General features: G+C 37.1%; 1 protein-coding gene across 2 annotated transcripts in view; it reads left to right on the forward strand.

The window, feature by feature from the left end:
- The first annotated feature begins 356 nt into the window (after nt 1–356).
- NDUFS4 (NADH:ubiquinone oxidoreductase subunit S4) overlaps nt 357–22,096 on the forward strand; it is a 114,071-nt gene continuing 92,331 nt past the window's right edge. For both annotated transcript variants that reach the window (XM_059173961.1, XM_059173959.1), the window contains exon 1: nt 357–506. In XM_059173961.1, the coding sequence (XP_059029944.1) occupies nt 409–506 (98 nt within the window). In that variant the 5' untranslated portion in view covers nt 357–408. The remainder of the gene's footprint in view (nt 507–22,096) is intronic.

Raw genomic sequence — 22,096 nt, forward strand, 5'->3', positions numbered from 1 at the left:
TCTCAAGAATCCAGAGAGCCCTCTGGCTCTTTCAGTGGGCTCAGCCCTAAAAATGCTCAGTCCTTTGAAAAAATTATGAGTTGCAGGTGTTTAAATTTTCCAGGTTGTTTGGGGCGGGGGAGGGGGGGGACGTGTCTTCATTAAATAACTAGTCCTAACAACAAACAAGGATTACAATTTGTGGAGGTGATGTTTACACTTAATGCACTGCTGCATTGCTGCATTCATTTTCCTTCTTATCTGTCGGTGAAACCTTTCACCTCTTTTCTAAATTCCAGTATTTAACAAAACGACAAACACAAGTGAAATAAACAAAAACCCACTCTATTACATTGTGGTTACAGAACCTTGAGAACGAAGGAAGTTTGTCCCTTCCGGAGATCCGTCCAGGCGTTTGCCTGCAGCAAGATGGCGGCGGTCTCAATGTCAGAGGCGCTGAGGCAAATGTTGTGGGGGAAAAGGGCAGTGGCTGTAGCTGCCATTTCCGTTTCCAGGGTTCCCAGCAGGTAACAGGATTGTCAGGCTTCTTTTTCAAGCTTCTGGGGTCTCTCCACTTTTGCGGGGGGTCTCTGCTGGCTGGGTCCCGGAGAAGGCCTCGGGGAAAGCGTTCTCTGCTGACCCCTTCCTCTGGAAAGGGCAGGCGGATTTGGGACTAGCTGCGATTCAGGGGCGCTGGCCAGGCGAGTGGGGGCGTGAATGCGGGGATGGGGGAGGAGGACGCATGATTTCTTGGAAGGTTTTGGACTGTTGCTGTGAGAGAGGGTCCGTGGGGGTGGGGTTGTCTCGGGGTCTGCGAGCCGAGCTTTAGCCGCCAGAGAAGGGGAGGAGTCTGATTTTCCTCTCCACTTTCCGCACTTATCCATTTTTTCACCTGTTTGCCCAACACGCCTCCCTGTTGGAAGGTTAGATCCCTCTCTCCCTTAACACGGTTTTAAGTGGTGTTAGTGGGTTTCTGTACAGAAAGATTGTTCATCAGACTGCTTGGTTGAAATTCATGGTTACTGAGCATATCACTGTTAGTAATACTGGAAGGTAATTTTTTAAAGGCTGGTGGTAATGTCGGCAAGTTTCCTGTCCAGAATTTTATTAAAGCTTCATAATATTTCAGAGATTTTTTGCTATTATTGTTCTGCTTTGAAGCGTTTTTGTGATAGTGATATTTTTTTTCCGGCTGCATTAATTGTCGATTTCCCTGTTTTTTCGAATTTTCCTGACTGTATGTTGCTAACACAACAACACACACACTAGTATTTTTATTTGCGAAGAATTAGGTTTTATCGCTATTTTCGCTGCTTATTAGAAATCAGGGCATATATTGAATATTTTTATGCATGCTCTGGAGATTACTCTAAGAGCTTAGAATAACATGGAAAGACTATGGACACATGGGGATGGTTAAAAAATTGGCTTAGTCAAATGCTACTTAATTTAGTGTTATATTAAAATATAAAGGGAATGCAGAGAGTTAGATCTAGAGTTAATTGGAAAGGATTTTTAGAGGTAGATTTTATTAAGTTTTAAATAGTGGGTGTTGGGGGCATGGGGAGAAGAAGAGGATGTTGTGGGTAGGTTCAATGGCTTATGAAAAGCTTTGAAGGCGGTAGTGGATATATACATGATATTTGGTCCTTGGAAAATAAGGATGCTAAGATTAGGGAATGGTAAACAAGTTTGTGGTTAACTATTTTATGTATGGGGAACTTGAAGAATGGAAAGTGCTTCTCTAAAATGCCCCACCGATTGACTTCCACTGTAAGAGAGGTGATCTAGTTTAGTTCTTGTTCTCCTAGACATTATGGAGATTAATTTTGCATTCCCAAGTAATGTATTCATAGTAGCCTTAGAACTCAAATTTGAAGGATCCACTGGTGCATGACTAATTAAGACATGACTGTATATTTAAGCTTAAGTCACAGCCATTTTGTCAGCTATTGTTGTAGTTGAAGTAAGATACTGGATTTTGGAAACTGATGATAATTAGTACTACTTATAAAGATTTGAAGAGTTTCTGCTTGCAAATGTGTTAGAAGAGATTTGAAAATAAAATATTACATCATATATGGTAACCTCTGTTTCACACTTTAAAAAACTTTGCTAAGGAAAACAAATTTTTAACACAAGCCAAATGACACATTTGTCTTTTTAAAAAAGATTTTATTTTTTAATTTTTAAAAACATTATTTCAGAGAGGGGAGGGGCAGAATGAGAAGGAGGAAGAGTCTCAGCTTGGAGCCTATTTCAGGGCTCAGTTCCACGACCCTGCGATCATGACTGGGGTCATGACCTGAGCTGAAACCGAGAGTCAGATTTTTAACCAAGTGTGCCACCTGGGCACTCCTAAAGATTTTATTTTTAAGTAACTTCTACGCCCAGTAAGGTGCTTGAACTCAAAATCCTGAGATCAAGAGTCGCATGCCCTACTGACTAAGCCAGCCACGTGTCCTTATTTATTTGCTTTCTGTAACACTTTTTTTTTTTTAAGATTTTATTTATTTATTTGACAGAGATCACAAGTAGGCAGAGAGGCAGGCAGAGAGAGAGGGGGAAGCAGGCTCCCTGCTGAGCAGAGAGCCCGATGTGGGGCTCGATCCCAGGACCCCCGAGATCATGACCGAGCCGAAGGCAGAGAGGCCTTAACCCACTGAGCCACTCAGGCGCCCCTGTAAGACTTTTTTTTTTTTTTTAACCCAGAGAGTTTATGGTCATCTCTCCCTTGAGGCAAATTTATAGCCCTTCACTTTTACATATTATTGGCTTTTCATTGTTAAGTTTTCTCTTTCCAATATGATTCGGAGATAATGAGGATCTGAAAAGTTTGTGGGTGGAAAGACAACTAATAAACTGGATAATTTAAATCTAAAATTCTTTTTATTGTAATGCTTCTAAAACATTTACAAATAATGTAACATTTCAGATCACTTGAATAAAATGAGGGAGAGTAGAATCAGGCAGTTGGTAAGAAGGGGAGTAATGAACAAATACTGAAGAAAGAGGAGTAGAAGGAAAGACGAAGTTACGTTAGCCTGTATTAAATTAACTATAGTACATCCGTAAGAAACAAAAGCAAACCAAAAAACCCAATAACATACATAAGGGTGAAAAATGATTTAAACAGTATAGATGATTCAGTTGATCTAGTTAATGAGCTCATGCTCTAGAATGTCGTAGTTTCCACATGCTTCTCATTTCCCTGGATTGAGTGAGGAGGGGAAACCTGAGTCAATGGCATACATTTATTCTTACTTTCCTGGACTTACCTATGGAATTGTCCAGGGTAAATTTAACTACTTAGGATTTTAATTTAAAAGCCAGGTAAAGGGGTACCTAGATGGCTCAGTGGGTTAAAAGCTAGGTAACATGGTACACTGTTTCAAAATAGCAATACTTTGGACTCTGTGCTTGATACAGTGGTTTTTGTTTTCTTTAACCTGTTCATGTATACTTACCTAGCCTTGTTTCATTATTTCTCATAAAAAAAAAATATTTTATTTATTTATTTGTCAGAGTGGGAGCTGCAGGCAGAGGGGGAGGGAGCAATAGGCTCCTCACTGAGCAGAGAGCCTGCCCTGGGGCTCCACCCCAGGACCCTGGGATCATGACATGAGCCTAAGGCAGAGGCCTTAACCCACCGAGCCACCCAGGCGCCCCTTTGGGAGGCTTCTTTTGTGCTCCTATCTCTGGCTCTTGTGCTGCCCTATTTTCTTTTTCAGCATTGGAGAAGCCAGTATGAAATTATGAGGTTCTCCAGGACCCTCCGTTGAGTAAGATGTGCTAAAGATGACAGTCCCAAGGTTGACAAGAGTTCTGTGTATGTTACACCTTGCTGTGAAATTGTCTTAGCCCATTTTGAGAAACGTCTAGGACATATAAATCAGTTGATGGCTTCATTTCAGATAAGCTGGATAAATTCCTCTCTGAAGTGCAGCTACTTTCGCTTTCTTTAAAACATGCCAAAGCCAAGTTCAGTGAGCTTGAAGTATCTCTAAAGTGTCTTTTTTTTTTTCTTTTCTTTTCTTTTTTTTTTTAAGTAGGCTCCATGCCCAGTGCTGAGTCCAAGGTGGGGCTTGAACTCAGGACCGTGAGATTAAGACCTGAGCTGAGATTGAGTCGGAAGCTTAACTGACTGAGCCACAAAGGCTCCACTAAAATGTCTTCTAATAGATTTCATTGTTTTGCTTATTTTCCTCATTAAGAAATACCTTTAGCGCCTGGGTGGCTCAGTGGGTTAAGCCGCTGCCTTCGGCTCAGGTCATGATCTCAGGGTCCTGGGATCGAGTCCCGCATCGGGCTCTCTGCTCAGCAGGGAGCCTGCTTCCTTCTCTCTCTCTGCCTGCCTCTCCATCTACTTGTGATTTCTCTCTGTCAAATAAATAAATAAAATCTTTAAAAAAAAAAAAAAAAGAAATACCTTTAATTGGTCTATTTTCTTCAGTAGTGGACATCTTTGTTGAATTCTTCTTAGAATTAAATATTTTAATACATTCATCACAGTGTCTGGTACATAGTAAATCTTACCTAAATAAACTCTACTTTTATTTTTGGTTTGAATATCTGACCATGTTTCTTTTCTTTAATCTTGTGATATTGTGGTAATTGCTGTTATTGCTGTTATTGTTTAAAATACTTGCCTCTGTTCCCTGTGCAGGATTATACACCACTGCCTCCTTAGCCAAGTGATTTGTTTGGGCCAATGTAATGTTACTGGCAATAATACACCATGTCAGGCAAAAGCTATAGGACCTGTCCTATGTTTTACCATGTCTCTTTTCCCTCTGCCTATGAGGTAGACATTTTAGGTGGGATATTTTTCTTTTAGCTTAGATTCTGGAATGAAGAGCACATGGAGCAAAGATAGAAGCTGGTTCTTAACAGATTGTGTAAAATATAAAGTCACTAAGAAATAAATCTTTGTTGTATGTTACAAAGATATTTAGATTGGTAGTTGCCTCAGCATAACAACCTATACTGATCCTTTCGTTACACATGTACATGTACACACACTTGTAAATGAGTAATTTTTAGCACATGGACTGATAATCAGTAGTGAGGCCACTGGCTTTTGTAGTGCTGGAAAATTTTTTTGACTGCAAAGTTTTTTGTATTTTTGTATACTTCATGACACCCATGTAATAGCACACACATAATAGGTAAATGTTTATCACATAGATGAGTAAATACATATTTAGAGATGTGTGATTGTGAGGAAAAACAGGAAGCCATGGGTACTATTTCTATTAGTAGCCTTGTCAATGAAAGCCAAGGAAGCTACATAAATGTGAATATAACTACCTAATATATAACTAACCTACATAACCTATAACTAACCTATAACCTACAACTCACCTACATAAATGTGAATATAAAATATCTACAGGACATACTTTTTTTTAATTACTTGAGGTGGTCTTAGTTTAGGATATTAACCTAAAACTGTGTTATGCTTCTGGATTGAAGTTGTCTTACAGATTTTTTTTGAACTCGTAAATTTCCTTGACAAATGTCCTGATTCTTATATTCAAATTTTTAAAAAGAGGTGGAAATGAATTTTCTTGGGAAAGGGTATTCATGGAACATGATAATTTTTTTGGAATAATAGTAACTAAATGTGATTGTTAGATTTGTGTTCTGCAAACCACTTTACATGAAGTTTTTTAAAAGTTAATTAATTTTATGTTTGGCTTAATGGAGAAAGAAGGAGCAATTTGATTCCTTTCTAATTAATACATGTTTTCTTGGTATGGGATGAATAAAGAATAAGGCAATTTCAAATGGAGATGCTTCTAAAGTAAATCCCTTGGTGAAAGTTGAGAATCATTTTTATGGTATTTGTTCTGAGCACAAATTACTAATAGCTGACATTTATTCCTCACTCTGTATTAGCCACTGTGCCACTACTTCACCTGCATTATATTCTGTATTTTTCACAGTAATCCTGTGAACTTAGGTGTTCTTGTTTTTCTCATTTTTCAGACATACAGATGAGAAAACAGATTTTAAAATTTACATTGCTAGGAAATAGTCCGGTTTAGCAGTCTAAAGGAATGTCTTGACTTTAGTAGTGAGAAATACAGGTGTGATAATAGAAAATTAAAACCTTGGTGTCTTCTGTTTTTATTTTAGCAAAATATCTTTGAGAAACTATCTGATGCTCTTTACTTTCACTCTACTGTTCCTTTTGTACAGTGAGAGTCTCCAGTTGAGAAATTAGGTTTTTTTGTTTTATTTTTTTGTAGTAAGGATTTTGTTCTCTTAAGTTTGGTAATGATTTTTGGTGAGAAACTTTTTATATGTGACTTGATTATTATACTTTCTTACCCTCTTATAAAAAACTCTTGAGATACATGTATTAAACAAGGTAAACTGAACCTGTTTCTCTTTTTTTCTTATTACAGTGATCATGAGAAAAAAGATATTGTATTCTTATTCCTTTAAAAACTATCAAGTGTTTGCTATACTTTCTGAATTCTTTTGTCTGCTTTCTAATAGTGTTTTTATGTCCTCCTTTGACTGATTCACTTCTCTTTAGCAGTTTCACTATCCTTTTTCATTTATCATAAGTTTGAATATCAAGCAAGTAAAACTGTTAGGATTTTGTGTAAAACAAAGTAGGCTTAATGAAGCTCTGATGATGGCTGAAATTTATTTTGCTGTGATTAAAACCTTGAGCTTTGGGGCGCCTGGATGGCTCAGTGGTTTAAAGCCTCTGCCTTCCGCTCAGGTCATGATCCCAGGGTCCGACCTGATCCCAGGGTTCTGGGATCGAGCCCCCACATCGGGCTCTCTGCTCAGCGGGGAGCCTGCTTCGTCCTCTCTCCCTCTCTCTGCCTGCCTCTCTGCCTGCTTATGATCTCTATCTGTCAAATAAATAAATAAATAATTTTGAAAAAAATCTTAAAAAAACAAACAAACATTGAAGTTTCTTAAGGTTGACAGATAATTACATATAATACATGCACTCTTATTATAACTTTTTTTTTTAAGTTTACAGTATCCAAAGACCCTCATGGAACCTTACTGTACCTGAATTATGATGGAGTGACTAGATCCTTCACAATAACTTTCATCTAAATATTTGGATACTTAGCAAACTATTTAAGTCTTGTCTTTTAAATAGTGGCAGGAGAGCAATTTAGAATTCCTGTTTTAGATTTCCTTTCTGTTGTCTTATTTTGATAAGGTGAATACAACCTTAGGTTCTTTAGAACTAGCTAGTTGTCAAATGTGACTTTTTTTTTTTTTTTTGCCTTTACTCATTAGACTTAATTTTTTCTTTTATGGGATCTTGCTCTAGTTTAGTGCTTTTTAAACCCTTGCTGTGCCTCAGAATCACCTGTTGTGTGCATAAAAAATTGAGATGCCTTGGCTCCAGTATATAGTAGTTCAATAAATTTAGGTTGAGGTTTAGCTCCGTGGTGATTCTGATGGGAAGCTAGGGCTGAAAATTATTGTTTGTGTTTTAAAATAGTTTCCATGCTATATATCTTGAAAGACTTTCGAAATGCATTTTTCCTTGAGGGAAAGGTTGGAGATTTCCAGAAACAAACAAAAATTCTCCCATTTTTGCATATTCCCTAATCTAAAGTTTTCTGCTTTTTACCCATGCACTTTATGGAGGCTTTTTCTTGGAGAAATATTTCTTTGAGGCAGAGCAGGCATTTTGATAATTTTGGAGAAAGCAGGCCATGTTACTGGCTCTCTAGAGACTCTTGTTCTTCCTTTTGGAAGGTCTCAGGTTTAATACAGCGCAGCTGTTGAACTCTGTGCCCTTCTAAGTTTTAAGAAGAAAGTGTTTTATCCTTTAAAATGGAAATGCCTTTTTTAGGGAGGTGGTCTTTGGCTAGATACAGTTCTCTAAGAAAGTTGCATGCTTTTCTAGAGTTCTTTTGTTTCAGTGTTTTCTTAGAATTGTTTCAGATATTGAGAGCACAGTCTCTGAGAGTAAAGATCTGGCTGCTTTTGTAATATGTTTTGCTATATCCTTAACAAAGCTAGATGAAGAGTTTATTTCTTTGTGTTTTCTAGGACTTGAAAATATGTTCTTTCCTTTATTCAGCCACTCCATACATAAGGAAATGGTCCTTGAATAGGGTTTACTAGACAAAAGATCCTGTTCTAGATGACTGTTCAGCAAGCCATATGCTTCTCCTAAAAATGTCAGTCTGTCTTGATGAGCTTTAAAGTGAATGCAGATGTTTTGGCTCTTTTGAGGACTACCACTTTTTGTGTGGAAAGAACACTTCTTTTTCAGGAGATTTCTTCACTATACTTATAGAAATTTGCATGAAATTGATATTTATAACTTCTGCCTTTTAAGCCTAATGAAATTATATTTAATTAGGCATTAGTAATTTGAGTTTAATTTTAATATCCTTAGAATAAATCAGATTTGGGGAAATAAAATAGGCCTCAATATGGCTTTTGTTAAGATTTTGTATTTATTTAGTCTTTTTCAAAATTTGTAACTCAAAAGTGCTATATAGTGTTTACCTTTATGCAGTGAAAGGTGATATTTTGACAGGATAAGTTGCCTTTTTAGATGTTCAGTGCCTTCTGCTTTAATAGGTTAACTGTAGAAGTTACAGTCCATAGATTCATACAGTGTTTGAGTTGGGAGAAAACTGTAGGATCATCCTGCCTGACCTTTTGTTTAATGCAAGAATTTCTAGAATTTCCTGCTTCTTGATTGTCTAAGAATTGAAGAATAAATGCCGAATTTCGGGAAGCCCTAAAAAATCCTTTGTACTTTTGGATTCGTTGGTAAATGATATTTCCCTCTAATACTACACAGAAAAATTCTAACCCCATGCATATGTCAGCCTTTTGGATAATTGAAAACCTTTGTCATTATTCATTCTTGCCTGTAAGTCTATGCTCCAGGCTCTTTCTGACAAATAAATAAAATCTTTTAAAAAAGAAATAAAATTTTATCTTTAAAATTTTAAAGAAAAGGGGCACCTATGAGGCTCAGTCAGTTGAGTGTCTGCTTTTAGTATGAATTATGGGTTCAGGGTCCTGGAACCAAGCCCCATATTGGGCTCCCTGCTTAGCGGGGAACCTGCTTCTCCTTCTCTTTCTGCTGCTGTCGCTGCTTGTGCTCTCTAGCTCTATCAAATAAATTAATAAAATCTTTTAAAAAAAATAAAATTATAAAGAAAAATTCACTTTTTCCTTTTGAAATTTTTTAGTTTTTAGAATTTAGTACATGTATAGATTTGTGTGAAGTTACCACAATAATCAGGGTACAGAATACCAAAAGACTTCATCACCCCAAAAAACTCCCTCCTGTTATGCCTCTCAGCTCTTATAATCTCTGGCAGTAAGTTATCTCTTCTTTTTTTAAAAGATTATTTATTTATTTATTTACTTATTTGAAAATAGAAAGAGCAGGAGCGGAGCGGAGCGGGGACGGGGGGGAGAAGCAGACTCACAGCTGATCAAGGAGCTTGATGCAGGACTCCATCCCAGGACCTTGGGATCATGACCTGAGCTGAAGGCAGATGCTTAACAGACTGAGCCACCCAGGTGCCCCATAGTTTTGTAATTTTGAGACTGTAATATAAATGGAACCATAATAAAGTCTTGAGAAGATTGGTTTCATTCACTCAGCATAATGAGATGCATGGAAGTTGTTGTGTTTATCAGTAGTCTATTATTTTTATTGCTAAGTAGTACATATTTTATTGTGTGGATGTACCCCACAGTTTATCCATTGACCCCTTGAAGGGCATTTGGATCATTTCTGGGTTTTGACAGTTACAGATAGAGCCACTATAAACATTTGTGTACTGAAGTTTATGTGAACATGATTTCATTTCTCTAGAGTTAGCTACTCAGGAGGGAGATTCCTGGGTCATTGGTAACATGTTTAACTTTATAATGTACTGCTAAAACATTTTTTAGAGTCGTTGTACCATTTTGCTTTTCCACCAGGGATGTATGAAAGTTTCGTTGCTCTGCATCCTCATTGGCATTATATTGTCAGTATTTTAAATTTAGCCATTTTATTTCTTTTTAAGATTTTTACTTACTTATTTGACAAAGAGAAAGATCACAAGTAGGCACAGAGGCAGGCAGAGAGAAAGGGGGAAGTAGGCTCCCCACTGAGCAGAGAGCCTGATGCAGGGATTGATCCTAGGACCCTTACTGAGATCATTACCTGAGTGGAAGCAGAGACTTACCCCACTGAGCCACTCAGGCGCCCCTAATTTAGCCATTTATATATTTAATTTATACATATACATACATTTATATATTTATACATATAATTTATACATTTATACATTAGGTGTATAATGATAACTTCGTTCTGGTTTTTACTTTTTTATTTCATTTTTTAAAAAGATTTTATTTGAGAGAGGAAAACAAAAAAGAGAGAAAGCATAAGCTGGGAGGGGGCAGCAGAGGGACAAGCAGACTTCCCACTGAATGTGGAACCCTCCATGGGCTTGATCCCAGGATCCTTAGATCATGAACTAAGCCAAAGTCAGATGCTTAACTGACTGAGCCACTGAGCTGTCCTTTCATTGTGGTTTTTAAATAATAAGTTTATTGAAAAATAATGTAGGTCATAAAATTCACTCAAAATTTGATGGGTTTAGTATATTTACAGAGTTGTACAACGATTCATTGTCAGTTTAGAACATTTTTATGGCCCCAAAAAGAAAGTCTGTGCCCACGCACTATTAATTCCTGTTTCTCCCTTTCCCCAGCCTTAGGTAGCCATTAATATACTTTCTGTCTCTGTAGATTTGTCAGCTCTGGACATTTCATACAAATGGAATCACATGTGATCTTTTGTGATGGGCTTTGTTTACTTAGCATAATGTTTTCAAGGTTTGTCCAAGTTGTAGCATGTATCAGTACTTTATTCCTTTTTATTGATATAATAATATTCTGTTGTATGGACATACCACATTTTATTTTTTCATTCTTGATGGACATTGGGGTTGCTTTCACTTTAGACTATTACGAATAATGACCTATGAAACATATACAAGTTTTTGTGTAGACATGTTTTTATTCTCTTGGGGATATACAGAAGAATTAAATGTGCTGGATAATGTTATAGCTCTGGTCTTTTGAGTAACTGCCAGACTCTTTCCAAAGTGGTTGTATCATTTTATATTCCTACTAGCAGTGAATGAGGGTTCCAGTGTCTTCACAACCTTGCTAACACTTGTTACTGTTTTATTATAACCATCCTAGTTGAGTGTGAAATGGTATCCAGTGGTTTTGATTTGTATTTCTGTGATAGGTAACTTATTGTGGTTTATATCTATTTCCCTGATGGCTAATGATGTTGAATATTAGGGAATGTTTGTTTATATCTTCTGCTCATTTTTAATTGGGCTGTTTTCCTTTTTATTATTAAAGATTTATTTATTTTAGAGAATTCATGCATGCTACAGAGAGGGATAGAGGGAGGGAAACTCTGTGCTGAGCCCTGCGTGGGGCTAGATCCCAGGACCCCTGGCCCTAGATCATAACCCGAGTGGAAACCAAGAGTCAAATGCCCAATTGACTGCACCACTGATGTGCCCCAGACTGTTTGTTTTCTTATTGTTGAGCTCTGAGAGTTCCTAAAATATTCTGAATATAAGCCTTTTGACAGGTATGTGATTTGTAAATATTTTCCCCCATTCCGTAGCTTTTCTTTTCATTCTTTTTTTTTTTTTTTTAAGATTTTATTTATTTATTTGACAGAGATCACAAGTAGGCAGAGAGGCAGGCAGATAGAGGAAAGCAGGTTCCCTGCTGAGCAGAGAGCCGGATATGGGGCTTGATCCTATGACCTGAGCATAAGGCAGAGGCTTTAATCCACTGAGCCACCCAGCACCCCTCTTTTCATTCTTTTAATGGTATCTTATAGAGTAAAAGTATTAATTTTGATAAAGTATCCTTTACTAGTTTTTTTTTCTTTTATGACCTGTACTTTGGTTATCCTAAGAACTCTGCCTAACCCTGTCCATGAACTCTCTTGCTCAGCTGTAGACTCCCAACAGCTGAATTTCTCACTGCACTTTCTTGAGGCACTGACGGAGAAATTTTGCAAAGACCTAAGCATTTCAACCATCAGACCAAAAAGACTGGATAGCAACAGAATGGCTAAAAAACTACATCCTACCCATTCCGTCTCTAGGCCCTGAGCTGACCCTCCCTCATAATTATCACACACTCTCTGCCTGCTCTCTCACCCATATCCCCCCTAAACTCTTTGTATAAAACTCGGGGTGTTTATCTTGCTGTTGGAGAGATTGGTTGTTAAGGTCCAAGCTTGCCACCTACCCTGTCTGTTGGCACCCAAAGTAAATTTCTCCCTTTCTCTTTACCAAACCCTTGTCTATTGAGTTACTGGCTTTTCTTGAGATGAGTTTATCTGAGTTTATTTGGAAATAATGTTGGCAACCCCCTTGGGATTCCCTTGGAGGAGCAGATGACTGTGGCAGTGTCAGGGTTTACCCTTGCGTTTCCTTAGTTAGCTATATGTTGGGTAACAACCCCTGGTCATGAAGAATTTTTTGTATTCTCAAAGTTTTGAAGTAATGTTTTATGTTCAGATCTATGATCCATTTTGAGTGAATTTTTATATAAAGTGTGAGGTTTAATTTGAGGTTAATTTTTTTGCATATGAATGTGTACTTGTTCAACACCATTTATTGTGAAGACTGCCTTTTTTTTTTTTTTTTAAAAGGTTTTAAATAATCTCTAATCCAACATGGAGCTTGAATTTACAGCCCCAAGATCAAGAGTTGAATGCTTTACTGACTGAGCCAGGCAGGCACCCTTAAAGATCATCCTTTTTACTTTGAATTGCTTTTGCACCTGTATCAATAATCATTTGGTTATATTTGTCTGTGTCTGTTTCTGTATTCTCCATTCTGTTCCATTGATCTAAATCCCTTTGGCAGTACCACAAAGTCTTGATTACTATAGCTTTGTAGTAAATGTGTGTTATAATTGAGTGATTATGATTTTTCCAATTTCATTTTTTTCAAAAATTTTTAGGTTTTCTAGTTTCTTTGCCTTTTCCTTCTAAATTTTAGAATCAACTTATTAATATCTATAGAAATCCAGTTGAGATTTTGATTGGTATTGCTTTATATTTATAGATTAATTTGATGAGAATTGTCCTTCTTACTATGTTGAGTCTCCCAGTCTGTAAACATGGTGTGTTTCATTTATTGATTGTCTTCATCAAAAAAAATTTTTTTAATTTTAGTTTTGAATGTTCAGATCCTACAGCTGTTTTGTTAGATCCATGTCTAAGCATCTCAGTTTTGGGGAGCTATGGTAGATATCATTATATTTATTTATTTATTGCATTGTTTTTACATTTTCAGTTTTTAATGCTACATTGCTGTATGCAGAAATAGGAGATTCTAGGGCACCTGGCTGGCTCAGTGGGTAGAGTATGCAACTATGGATCTTGAGGTTATGATTTCAAGCCCCACATTGAGCATAGAGCTTACTTTAAAAAAAAAAAAAAAAGGACTGATTTTGTGTAATGACTTTGTATCCCATAACCCTGCTAAATTTATTTGTCCTATAAGTATTTCGTAGAGTCTATGGAATTTTTTAAAGTAGGTAATCATGTGGTCTGTGAATAAGAACGATTTATTTCTTCTGTTGCAGTCTCTGTGCTGTTTCTTTTTATCTTCCCAGAAGATGTTAACTAAGAGTAGTAAAAGTAGATGTTCTTGCCATTTATCAATCTTAGGGGAAAACATTCAGTTTTTCACCATTAAGTATAATGTTAGCTTCATTTTTTTAAAATGCCTTTTATCAGATTAAGGAATTCCTAGTTTGCTAATAGTTTTTATCATGAATGGATGTTCTGTTTACCTCATGGCTTTTTTTGCATCAATTGACATATTTCTGTGGTTTTCTTCTTTAGATAGTTAATATTGTGCATTATATTGCTTGATTTTCAAATACTGAACTAGCCTTGCTTTGGTTTCATGCCATAATTTTGATACGTTGTATTTTATTTTATTTAGTTTAAAGTATTTTCTTATTTCCCTTGAGACTTCCTCTGATGCGTGTATTATTTCAAGATTTTTGTTTGATTTCTGAGTATTTGGAGATCTTCGTCTCATTTTTCTGTTAACTAATTTCTAGTTTATTTGCATTAGATTCTGAAAACCCAGTTCCCTGGGTTTCCCTTTTCAGTTTCCATTCAGAAAATGTGGCTCTTGTTACTCTGTTCTGTAGTTAGGGGCTAAAGAGAGACAGAAAAAACCAAACCAAACCAAACTAAACAAACAAAAAAACCAGTGTATGTTGGTCCTGCCTTCTTAGAGAAATGGGGAAGAAGGTTTCCTTCCCTCAGATGTTGGCTCTTGCAGGTTTCCCTGTGGCCATGAGATTGCCTTTGGCTTGTGCATGCAGTGCATGAGAGAATGGGAAAAGGAAGAAAAACATGGGCAGTTTACACACTTGTTCATTTCCATTAGTTGTCTTTCTAGCTCCTTGGGTCAGAATGATTCTTTTGGAGAAGTGTTCACTCCTGGATTTCCACCTGCATTAAATTCATTAATTTCTTGCTGCATTAAGGGATACTGGAGGGAAAATATGATAAACTTATTTTGGTTGATACTTCACATTCTGGTGATATTCCCTGATCTGCCTGCTGTTTGCTTTTTAGTCTTCAGAAAGCTGTTCTATGTATTCTGTCCTGAGTTCTATGTATTCTGCTAGTCAGTGAGAGAGACAGAGTAGAGTGTGCTTACTACACCTTACCAGGACCAGACATTTTAGGATAATTTTTTAAAAAGCTAAATTCTAATATTTCTTGTATTTTAGCACATCTGAATAGATTTAAAAGATGTAAAAATGATTCAAAAAATTTCTTCATATAGATTCTAAACCACCGATTCTCAACTTTTGTAGAAGGAAGGGATGAATTAACATACCAGAATCTTAGAAATGAGACAGAGAAAGGGTTTCAAAGTACAAGTGCCCTTGGTTGAAAACCATGATATTTAATAAAAGATGGAAGTTTGTTGACCATATAAATATACAAAGATATACATTAAGTCACTGACTTAGATCACCAACCAATAAATCTTAACTTGTTTAGAGGATACGGTAGTCAGATTTATTTTGAGTAACTGATGAAAATTTTAGTAACTTTAATATGTACTCATATATAAAATCAGAGTTCTGTTTTTAAGGGATTCATGGATCCCATGTTTTGTAGCCCTTCTGTAGAGAGTGTTAGATCTTACAAGATGTTTTGTTTATACCAGCTCTTGTGTTAGACCTTTCTCAGTTACAGGTGACAGAAACCTAGAAACTCAAATGACCAGCTTATGCAAGATGAGGGAATTGGTTTATATTACCAAGCACTGGAAAGGGCAAGGGTACAACTAACTCGTCTCAGGGACCAGAGCTAGACAGCTACCAGGCTCTTTCTAATTTATCTCTGTCATTCTTTGAGTGACAGCTACTACTTCAGATTGTTTTTTTCCTATGTGGCAGTTATCATAGCTGATGAAGGTTTTTTTGGGCTTATAGCTCATATCTTTATCACCAGGGAGAGACTAAAAAGCCTTTTTTTTGGTACCAAGTTTTAAAAATCTTGGAGAGAGGCACTTGACTGGCTCATTTGGTTAATGGTCTACCTTCAGCTCACGTCAGCTCACGTCATGATCCCAGAACCCTGGGATCAGAGCCCCTGGTTGTGTCTGGCTTCTTGCTCAGTGGAAAATCTGCTTCTCTGTCTCCCTCTGCCCCTCCTGCTCATGCCTTCTCTCTTAAATAAATCGATAAAATTTTTAAAAATAAAAAAATAAAAATCTTGGAGAATTAAATAGACCAAGGGTTTACTATAATAATGATGTTATTGTTTGTAATTCTACTTATATGTATATATAAGAACTATTGTATATACATATATAAGAACTCTGGCAATTAGCTGTAATGAAAGCTAGGTCTCCTGAACAAAAATTAAGAATAGGAGTATTTTTTTTTAAAGATTTTATTTACTTATTTAACAGAGAGAGAGAGATCACAAGTAGGAAGAGCAGCAGGCAGAGAGAGGGGTAAGCAGGCTCTCTGCTGAGCAGAGAGCCCAATTCGGGGTTCAATCCCAGGACTCTGTGATAATGACCTGAGCCAAAGGCAGAGGTTTTAACGCACTGAGTCACCCAGGCATCCCAAGAATGGGAGTATTTTATATTGAGATATCTTTAGGAATCTTTCAGGAACAAATAATTTGTGTATATATTGTGTAGGCTGACTTCTTACCTTTTTTCTTTTTTTAAAAAATGATTTTATTTATGTGAGAGAGAGCGAGTGACCACAGGAGCAGGGGAAGGTGTAGAAGGAGAAGCAGACTCCCTGCTAAATGTAGAGCATGACACAGGGCTCAATCCCTGGATCCTGGGATCTGAGCTGAAGTCAGACACTTAACCGATTGACCTACCTAGGTGCCCCTTTTTACCTTTTTTTTTTTTTTTCTTTAAAGATTTTATTTATTTATTTGACAGAGAGAAATTACAAGTACACTGAGAGGCAGGCAGAGAGAGAGAGAAGGAAGCAGGCTCCCTGCTGAGCAGAGAGCCCGATGCGGGACTCGATCCCAGGACCCTGAGATCATGACCTGATCTGAAGGCAGTGGCTTAACCCACTGAGCCACCCAGGCGCCCCTACCTTTTTTCTTAATGAACCTTGGGATTTTGTCTGCTAAAGTTTATTCACTCATTCAGCAAATATTTCTATATTTTTTCTACTTGCAAAAGACTGCATTTCTATAGGCTTTTACTTAGAACATCTGCCTTGATATTTTCTTGGAACATTTGCTTTGAGGATAAATGTGTAGGATAGAAGTATTCAAGCAAAGGCTAGATGATCATTTCTTGGGTTCTTGTAGATGGGCTTTGTCTTAGATTGGCATTTCTTATAGTAGAGCCTGAGTCGGGGATATGTGTGTAGGTGATTTATTTGAGTTGATAGGAACTAGTGTGAGGAGTTTGGAGTTTGGGAGATAGACAAGGAAGAAAAAAGCGTGATACTGAAATTGTTGCGGTAAGCAAAAGAGGCTCAGTTCCCCCTGGAACCTCCTGAGAAACATACAGAAATGCTTCTCGGTATTGTCCATTTGAAAGATGGAAATCTCGAACATTTATCCACTGGTTTTCATTTACCTGTGATCGGAAGGTATTAACTCTTCCGTACTTTGAGCTATACTTCTGCTCCTGAAGACCTGAAGTTTATGGGTTCACTCGACATGAAATGTTGGTAGATAACCTGAGTCTGAGTTTCTGTAGCTGTGGCAAATGACTGATAGGGCCAAGCATTTGTGACATGAGCACCAAAGGTGTTTGTTATAGGTTTCCTTATAACTCAAGGGTCTCTATAACCGATTTTTGGGCAGAGGGTGCTAATAGTAAGAATTCTAGTACCTATTATTTATTGAGCACTTAAGCACTGAGGTAATTGCTTTATGTGTTATTTCATATTGTGAAAATGAATGATCCCATTTTAGGTGATCTGTTGACAATTGTAGTTTATTCCTAGACTTGTAAATAATTCATATTTATTAGAATTTTCTTTATTCACCAGTACTCTGAAGGACATGACAAAGAATTGGGAAACTGAGGTCTTACAACTCAACTAAATAATAATAGAAGTTCTTTAGGAAAGAGATGGTTTCTTCTGTAAAATACCATGTTTAAGGAATTCATGATGGCAGAATACTGCTGAACTATGTGCTAGGTAGTTGACATCCAAGACAGGCAATCAAAGATCAATTTACAGATTTCCTTTTGAATTTGAGAATATCAACAGATAAGGCTAGTGACTGGTGACTTACATGATCTCATACTCTGGGTTGAGCATATATTTTCACTGATACTGCCTTAATGATTCAAAGATAGTTAAAATTATTTTTTCCTATAGCTGCATTTAAGCTCTTGCTCCTGTCCCATTGTCATCTTTGACTGTTAATATGGTGGTTGCTTTGTCTTCTATCTTACTAATGTGTTTCAGTTACCACTTTAATGCATAGTTGGTTCTGGAATGGATATAACTTGGATCTGAAGTTATTTTACAAATTCAGTTTCCTCTTCCCTTGAGACTTAAAGTATAGTTATTCTGTTGCTGATGAAGTTCATGGTTTAAGTACATCTTAGTTACTGCTTGTAGGTGACCTCTCATTAGGGCTCAAGTTTTTATTTTGGTCTCAAATTTACCTTTCGACTTCCAAGTTCAGACTGTTAATTTGGCCAGTCTGCTTAATAAACTCTTGCTAGTGTCCTTGACCCAAACTACAGGAAAAACTGCTTTCTAAATACAGATGTATTAACTCCTGATATTAGCCATGCTGCCAGGCTATATTCTTAGCCTCATACTTGAACTATTCTACTTTACTTTATTTACCAGTCCAGTCAAACATTTCAGTCCAACATGGCAGTTAGGAGTACATGTTCTGCCTATGCCACTTTCTAGCTCTTTGCCTACCTACCTTGTGCCTGTTTTCCGTTTTATAAAATGGACATCATAATCACTTTTATAAAGTATATGAAATCCTTAGGGCAGTGCCTGGTGTATGCTCAGTGCCTGCTAAATTGTAACAATAACGTTATCATTCTTCTTTTCTTCTGTGGCTTTTTTCTTCCCTTTCTGTTCCTTCCTTCCTCACCATTCTTTTTTTCCTTTCACAAGTCTTGCCTGGATTTTAGTTCTTCTTCCTGGATTACGAGAGCAAACTGGATTTTGTTTATTTACAGTATTTTATTCATGAGTATATAAAAGAATTATCTGCACCTGGCTTTTTCCAGATTGTGACCTCCCATGCACTCTTCAGCTCAATGCAGTCTATTTTTGGCATTCACCATTCCACTGAAATAGCTTTCATCAAGGTCGACAATGACCCTGTTGCTAAATTAATAAGCTCATCTCAGTCCTTATCTTATGTGACTGTTGCAATCCAAAAAGATGACTTTCTGATTATTGAAAGATTCTTCCTTTGTCTTATACTTTGGCTTTCCTCCTTCTCAGTTACCTTTGAATGTCCCATCATCTTTTGCCCATTCCTTGAGCCTTTAGCATTTGTCATTTGATTTAATAGATCTTTATACTTTTAAAAATAATTTATATTATATAATATTTTATCTGCACTTGACTATATCTAACGTATATCCGTTAGGAAATATAATGACACAATGAATTCATGTGGTCCCATCTAATACCTTAATTCTTTGTATACTCTGTGGTAGGCTGAACAGTTGTTCCTTCTTCCCAACTATATCTATCTCCTAACTCTCAGAACCTGTGAAATGTTACATTAGATGGCAAAAGGGACTTTGTAGATAGGATTAAGTTGAGATCTTGAGATGGGAGATAATTCTGGTAAGCCCAATGTAATCACAGTGGTTCTCTTAAAAAGGACTCAGAATGAGTCTGAGGAGGAGGAAATGTGACCATGGAAGCAGAAACTGGAGTGATGTGACTATATGCCAGGGAATGCCAGCAGCCTCTAAAAGTTAAAAAAGACAAGAAACAGCTTCTCTCTTGGAGTCTCTTGAAGGAACCAGTCTTGAATGACACATTATTAAATCTGTGAGACACATTTTGGACTTCTGACCTCCAGAACTGTAAGAGAATAAATTCATGTTTTAATCCAGCAACTTTGTGGTAATTTGTTAGAGTGGCCATAGAAAACTAATATGGTCTTGTATCTCATTATCTACCATGACTTCACTTACCATCTATTTGCACTAAAGTGTAAATGTAGTTCATTTGCATCATATATACTTTTCTTAGAAGTTCCTTTTTTTTTTTTTTTAAAGACTGTTTATTTGACAGAGATCACAAGAGAGGCAGGCAGAGAGAGAGGGGGAAGCAGACTCCCTGATGAGCAGAGACCCCGATGAGGGGCTCAATCCCAGGTCCCTGAAATCATGACCTGAGCCAAAGGCAGAGGCTTAACCCACTGAGCCACCCAGGTGTTCCCCACAACTTAAAAAAAATATATTTAGGGGCCGCCTGGGTGGCTCAGTGGGTTAGAGCCTCTGCCTTTGGCTCAGGTCATGAGATACTGGGATCAAGCCCCGCATTGGGTTCTCTGCTCGGCGGGGAGCCTGCTTCCCTGCCTTCCCTGCCTTCCCTGCTTCTCTGCCTACTTGTGATCTCTGTCAAATAAATAAATAAAATCTTTAAAAAATATATATTTATTTGACAGAGAGAGCGAGCAGAAGGAGGGGGAGCAGCAGAAGGAGGGAGAGAAGCAGACTCCCAGCTGAACAGGGAGTCCAAATGCAGGAGTCTATTCCAGGGCCCTGGGATCATGACCTGAACTGAAGGCAGATGCCTAACCAACTGAGCCACCCAGGTATCCTGAAAATGCAGATGCTTAAGCCACTGAGCTATGAAAATGTTGTAAAAACATTTAAAAATGCAACTTAATTCTCTCATTATTCTACTTAGTTATTATTTAGTACCCAATCAAGAAAGAGCAATTGTTCCAGTGCTAGAGGACTGGCTTACGAAGAGATGATATATCCTTTGTGATGAGCGTTGGGTGTTATATGTAAGTGATGAATCACTCAATTCTGTATCTGAAAACAATTTTATCATATATGTTAATTAACTAGAATTTAAATAAAAACTCGAAATTTTAAAAAGTATATCTTTACTGGTGGGGGCTTCCTAAAGGATTTCCAAAGATAATTTTTATTTTTTGTAGGTTTTTTTTTTTAAGATTTTATTTATTTATTTGACACAGAAAGAGAGAGAGAACGTGAGCAGAGGGAGAGGAAGGCAGAGGGTGAGGAGATGCAGGCTCCCTACTGAGCAGAGAGCCTGCCCTGGAGCTCTGTCCCAGGACTCTGGGATCATGACCTGAGTCAAAGGCAGATGCTTAAGCCACTGAGCTACCCACGCGTCCCTAGGACCCCAAGATCTTGACCTGAGCTGATGTCAGAAGCTTAAGCAATTGAGCCATCCAGGTGCCGCAATGTGTATATTTTTAAAAGATGAAATGAAATTATGAAAAGTCAATGGAGAAAGTACTGGTTTCATGCTTCATTTTCTTACTGATTATATTAGTTTTGTGATTGAAATCAAAATTATATATGCACATGATAATATTTATTTAAACATCATAGACTTAGGTCTGTGGTCTCAGGTTTAGCTAAACAATTTTCTTAAGGAAGTCAGTGGGATTTTTAATTACTTTGTTCAAGATTACCAGTCTAGGGGCACCTGGGTGGCTCAGTGGGTTAAGCCTCTGCCTTCCGTTCAGGTCATGATCCCAGGGTCCTGGGATGGAGCCCCGCATCGGGCTCTCTGCTCAGCAGGGAGCATGCTTCCTCCCTCTCTCTCTGCCTGCTTCTCTGCCTACTTGTGATCTCTGTCTGTCGAATAAATAAAATCTTAAAAAAAAAGATTATCAGTCTACAGTTTGACTGACTAGATTTGTATAAATTTTATAGTGCTTGCTATTTTATTTTTAAAGGCATGAAGGCCTATAAAATGATTAGTTGAATAATAAGCAGCCTATTTTCTTTATTAAACTACTATGCAGTTTTATGTGTGTATGTATGTATGTGTCTTTGTATTATGTAGCCTTTTGTGCTCTTGTGCATATGTATTTTGTTGTGGTTATGAAATGATGAAAGTCCAGATCATATTTTATACTTTTGGTTGTTTTAGATTCTTTTAAAAATTTTTTTATTTTTAAAATTTTTTTATTTAAAAAAATTTTTTAAAAAGATTTTATTTATTGGACAGAGCAGGAGAGAGCATAAGCAGGGGTAGTGGCAGAGGGAGAGGGAGAAGCAGGCTTTCTATGCAGGGCTCCATCCTAGGATCCTGGGATCATGACTTGAGCCTAAGGCAGATGCTTAACAGACTGAGCCACCCAGCTGTCCTTATTTGAATTTAAACAAATTAATAGGTCTGTTAACTTTACACAAACATGCATTACTTAAAAAATAACACTGTATTCAAAGTGGTACTGCCTTGGTTAAACCTGTACAGAATATTTCCAGTTTTTCCTTTATTAATAACTCATCTTTAGTTACAGTAATTTATTACTAAATCTTTACTTGATTTGTGTCTGAGTTCAAAAAATGACTGCTCTAAAACAGGA

The sequence above is a fragment of the Mustela lutreola genome, chromosome 5, assembly GCF_030435805.1.
Source record: "Mustela lutreola isolate mMusLut2 chromosome 5, mMusLut2.pri, whole genome shotgun sequence".
Lineage (NCBI taxonomy): Eukaryota > Metazoa > Chordata > Mammalia > Carnivora > Mustelidae > Mustela > Mustela lutreola.